General features: G+C 33.4%; 1 protein-coding gene across 1 annotated transcript; it reads left to right on the top strand.

Annotated features, from left to right (window-relative positions):
• The first annotated feature begins 4 nt into the window (after positions 1-4).
• LOC106165120 (spliceosome-associated protein CWC27 homolog) lies at positions 5-5342 on the top strand. The gene is made up of 11 exons (XM_013543217.3): positions 5-176; positions 1361-1570; positions 1724-1867; positions 2055-2153; positions 2274-2383; positions 2537-2606; positions 2867-2998; positions 3165-3286; positions 3616-3719; positions 3980-4214; positions 4444-5342. Exons 1-11 carry the CDS (start codon positions 135-137, stop codon positions 4592-4594), a joined length of 1419 nt encoding a protein of 472 aa, XP_013398671.2. The 5' UTR covers positions 5-134; the 3' UTR covers positions 4595-5342.
• Positions 5343-5382: the final 40 nt, after the last annotated feature.

Raw genomic sequence — 5382 nt, 5'->3', positions numbered from 1 at the left:
TAGCGCCACCTGTAAACAGGAAGTTGCGTGGATTACCCTGCGCAATATTTAGAACCTCATGGCTGCCTGGCAGACGATCAAAGTCGGTCAAAATTTAAGTGAATAATGCTATAAAGTAGAAGCACTTGTAAAAAATGAGTAATATATACATCCAGGAACCACCCACCAATGGAAAGGTAATTATTCAACATTCCCTGACCGTCAGTGTATCTGCTATTTGGGGAGAAATTTAACGTTATGCACTCATTTCCTACATGAATCAGCTAGTGATCTGTGTGTACAATGTTTTATTATCACGTACTACTACTACTGGCATTAGACTACACTGTTTACAACCCAGTTTATGATGCCTGGAACTCAAACGCTTTGATAAACTTTATTTTTAATCACTTAAGATATTACTTAACATTTTCGCCTGCCTTTGAATTTTGATCCATTTTTGTCAATACACCATAGATGACAAAACTGACCGTCTCCCATGGTTTTTATCAACAGAACAGTATTGAACATTTTTCAAATATGTTTCTCACGGAATTCCGGTATTTAACGGCAGTTTCTGCCGTTTGTCTCTTTTCAGTGTCCCAACTAATGTTGAGGCATAGGACGGTACTTTTGTAGTATACCCCCCCACCCTGTAACTTCCTGAAACTTTCATTTTTCAAACATTTTTTTACTTTGTCTTTTTCACCTATGTCAAAGCTGTTGAAATAAAATGTTTTTGTAATTACCTGTGGTCTTTTTATTAGTTTTAATCACGTTTAATCCACCCCATTGAAATACAATGTGAAAATTTACGATGTACCTGCAGTCAACAACTTGCCGCGTTTTCGTTGGCTACCTTATTCTACCTTATTTTATGTGAACATAGGAATTGATACATTGTATACTTGGACTTCCTCTGTGAAATTATTATTAGCTACTTGTTCACATAAAATTACCCTAGAGTTAGCCAACGAAAACGCGGCAAGTTATTGACTGCGGGTGTAAATTGAAGATTCTAACATTGTATTTCAATGGGCTGGATTAAACGTGATTAAAACTAATAAAAAGTCCACAGGTAATTACAAAAGCTTTTTATTTCAACAGCTTTGACATAGATGAACAAGAAAATGTAAAAAACTGTTTGAAAAGTGAAAGTTACAGAAAGTTACAGGGTGGGGGGGTATACCACAAAAGTACCCATAGGACTTGATTCTACCTTTTTGCTGTTATAGAACTATTTAGACTTTTTTTGCTGAGCAAGTTGCATGTTAAAGCAGTCTTCATTTATCAGTAATGAGGCAAGTTTTAAAGGAACATACTTCTTTTAAAAACAGTAATTTGGCTATTTTCTTTGCTACACATTGTTCATATGTCCTAGGTTCTATTGGTTACCACTGTTGGAGACATAGACATTGAGCTGTGGTCTAGAGAATGTCCAAAAACATGCAGGAATTTTATACAACTGTGCATGGAAGGCTACTATGATGGAACTATATTTCACAGAGTGGTCCCAGGCTTTATTGTCCAAGGCGGGGACCCTACTGGAACAGGAGAAGGAGGGGAGTCTGTATATGGGAAACCCTTTAAGGTAAGTGGGCGGAGTTTAGACACAGAAACCTACTTTTAATTCTAAATTTTACTGAAAAGATTCATTTATACCTATTAAATAGTGATCACAACCAGTAAAAGAAATTATTAATCACACTGAGACTCTGGTTTCTATATTTTCTTTGTATACCAGGATGAGTTTCATCAGAGACTCCAGTTCAAAAGACGTGGCTTGGTGGCCATGGCCAATGCAGGGAAAAATGACAATGGGAGTCAGTTCTTTTTTACTTTGGAAGCAACACCAGAGTTGCACAATAAACATACTATCTTTGGAAAGGTATGCATTATTTCATACAGTGTTATACAGTCCAGTTCATATCCTTGCTTTTGTAAATTTGTAAATATCATAAACAATGAACTTCTTTCTTCTTTTTTTTAACCACAAGACACTGTGATTCATATAGAGATGAATTTAACATATATACATATATCTTGTAAAAATGACCATGCTTTTTCTTATGTAGGTAGCAGGCAACACTATATACAACATGCTTAAGTTGGCAGAAACAGAAACTGATCAAAATGAAAGACCTTTATATCCACATAAAATTATAAAAACAGAGGTGAGTTGGACAGATTAATGTAAACTTATATGATATGACACGATAAAGATTATCTTGCATTTTGTTTTATATCAGTGTATTCATAAGTGAAAAAAAATCTTTTCAAATTCTGGTTTACAGATCCTTTCCAATCCTTATGATGATATTTTGCCAAGATCACTACCAAAGAGGGCAAAAAAGGATGAAGAAAAAGATGTCCAGAAAAAGAAAAGCAAATCAAAAGCTACTAAGTAGGTTTTGTGGAATTTTATTGGACCCTACATAATAATAGTATTTTAACACCTTTTAACTTTATATTTTTTCATTTTCCAATTGAAAAGAAGCTTTAAATGATTAAGGTTACATTTTATTGTGATTAACAGATAGAAATTGTGCTATTGCAGGAATTTCAAGTTACTTTCATTTGGTGAAGAGGCCGAGGAAGATGAGCAAGAAGTAGAAATGGCATCTAAGGTGAGATATTCCCTTATACACTTCTCTTTAACCTTCAATAATAGATGATTGGTGGCCTTTGCATGATTTTCCTTTGTTTTTAGTTTATTTTACAACTTCTTTCCAATGAAAATATTAAATTTATTATCTAGCCATCTTTGTATTTAACTTTTGAGGAAATAATTTCCCCCAAAAAACAAATATTTTCTGCCTTCTATAGATTTTTAAATATAGATCACATACTAAGTAGCTAAAAAATTGAATTGTATGATTTTGTTTAGGAAATCAAGAGTAAAAGTAAAAGCATGCATGACTTTGATGACCCTACCCTCAGTGCAGTAACAGTGATAGACAAGGAGGAAGATTCAAGTTCAGGCAAGAGGAAAAGCATATCAGATGATGAAAGCAGTAGTGTAAGTATAGCCTTGAAGAAATGTTGCTGAAATTTGATCAGAATTATTCCCTATAAAAAGAAATATTTCTTCATTTTTTTTTTTCATGTGTCAACTCAGACAAAGCCTTCTTTGTTCCTTCAATTATAAGTACAGACTATCATTCTACTATATTTTGTTTTGGCAGAATACTGAAACTGATAAAGAGCATGGATCAAAGGACAAAATAATGAAGAAGTTAAAAAAAGAAACCAAAGTTGAAATAGAGCACCAAGAAGAACCAGAAGTGGAGAAGAAAACATCTAGAAGGTGCATATCAGGTTTTGTATCTAGTGTTCCCCTCTGCAACCTGCTAATTATAATGTGGAACCCTCAGACTCTATAGTAAGCAGTCAAGCATTGAAACAACTTCTCTTCTGCATATAGTGGCAGTTTGATTGATAGATCAAGAAATCCCATTATTAAATCTCAGAAACTGTCAAAACCACCACAGAGTTATCTTAATGTATATTACTGACTGATGAGAGACAGTGCAGTAAAGTGAAATGGGGCTCAGTTTTGCAGTGCATAGAAGTGCCTAAATACTGACTTCATCAGTTTATCTGTTTATACTATGTATGGTGTGGTGACCATTTCAGTGAAGAGCTCAGAAAAGAAGTACGAGAATTGAAGAAACAACTTCTTGAAGCAAAGCAGAGGAAAGAAAAAGAGTCACATCCAAATAATAAAGATGAAAATACAGGTAGACTGAGAATTCTCTAATGAATTAAACTGATGGTTGTAAATACAGGCCGTTGTAAATAGTGGCATCCAGCAATCTGTTGTATTGAAGTAATTTTTATTACTGCTTATATTGATATCACTGTAGAATATTTGTGTTTTTAAGAATAGGTGAGTGTAAAGTTATGGGCAATATGTCTTATTGATGTAAAAAGTTTAATGTAGATCTTCATGGTATTGTATCTCCACTTAATTTATTCCATTTTAATTTTATTTTTGAAGATAAGAAAGCAGAAGATCCTGCTTTGGTAGAATTCAAACAAGAGAGACAGAAATATAAAGAAAGAAAGAAAACTCAACCTAAAAGGGGAGCTGGAAGAGAGGAACAGACTCTTGCCTTATTGGCTAAATTCCAAAATAAACTCCATGAAGCTATATCAATGGACAAAACAAAAAGTAAATCAAGTATTGAAGGAGAAGAAGAAGAACAAGAAGAGGATGACAGTGACATCTCCTGGTGAGTAAGCACATGCAGTAATAGACTGTATACAGTGTTCTTTCAAAAATAACTGAACAAGTCTGAAAAATTTCTTCTAATACATTCATGACTATATAGATATAATTCAGTTGATTTAGATCTGATTTACATCATGCTTTACTTTGAATGTAAGTATTTTTTTAGCTGTATTACTTTTTATTTTTTTGGAAATTGATACAAAAATTAAAAACGAAATTTCCTTTTCCAGGCTAGGTCACAAGTTGGAGTTTGAGGACAAATCTGGGAAAGTACTAGATGCAAATGTAGACGATTCTGAACGCTATGAAATCTTTGATCCAAGAAATCCTATGAACAAGAGGAGAAGGGAAGCCAGTAAACAGAATATGAAAGGAAAATGAAACTTAACAAAGGTCTTTATTCTGAAACAAGATTCACAGCATTCTACATCAATTCTTTTATTCAGTGGCAGTCAATGTTTTCCTCTCACACACTTGCTTGTTACGCTTGTTGTTTTGTCCGTTCAGTTATCATTCAGCTATAAACATAGGTCACACAGTGACTATCAGTAAAAGAAGGGTATTTTGTTTTTGAATTAAAATTATATAACAGGAGAGTTAGTAAGGACAGTTTTATAGGTGGCAAATGTGCCCTCTATATTCTGAAAGGTCCCTCTGGTAAATGAAAAAGGTAATGCATAGAAAGTCCTGCAAACATGTGAAGTTAAACTCAGAGCAAAGGAATGGTCATGTTTATGAAGATTAAGATTTAAATTTGAAGTTTCTACATTTAACATATAATTATGATAATGTGATTATTCTTCCTTACCACAACTTGACACATGTACCGATTTTACATTTAAAACTCCTCAGATAATACTGTAATATTCCCATTTCACTAGTACTACGGGCATCAAATAAAAAATCCTTAGTATCTGCTTAAAGGCATAAACAATGGGATGAAACTAAATTTTATAGAATTACAGAAATTAGTAAGTCGTGTATACTGTGAACATGCAGTTGGCCTTAATGTGTAGTAAAAGAACCAAGAGTAGACATTAAATTGTGTTAATAAAACTTCAAAAGCTTTTTTCTGTGTATTTTGTGTGTGCTATATATGCATTTAATAATATATCAAATCTTAAACTTTGCCTTCCTTTGTGTTTATTCACCATTCATGTACCAAAGTG

Source organism: Lingula anatina, chromosome 1 (genome assembly GCF_051362555.1).
Source record: "Lingula anatina isolate TDL-2025a chromosome 1, LinAna3.0, whole genome shotgun sequence".
Lineage (NCBI taxonomy): Eukaryota > Metazoa > Brachiopoda > Lingulata > Lingulida > Lingulidae > Lingula > Lingula anatina.
This window is presented reverse-complemented; position numbering and strand designations above follow the sequence as displayed.

Coding starts and splice junctions, on each gene's coding strand:
- LOC106165120 (XM_013543217.3), top strand. CDS start 135: ATGAGTAATATATACATCCAGGAACCACCCACCAATGGAAAG. Junction 1,571..1,723: donor TATATGGGAAACCCTTTAAG/GTAAGTGGGCGG, acceptor TTTGTATACCAG/GATGAGTTTCATCAGAGACT. Junction 1,868..2,054: donor AACATACTATCTTTGGAAAG/GTATGCATTATT, acceptor TTTCTTATGTAG/GTAGCAGGCAACACTATATA.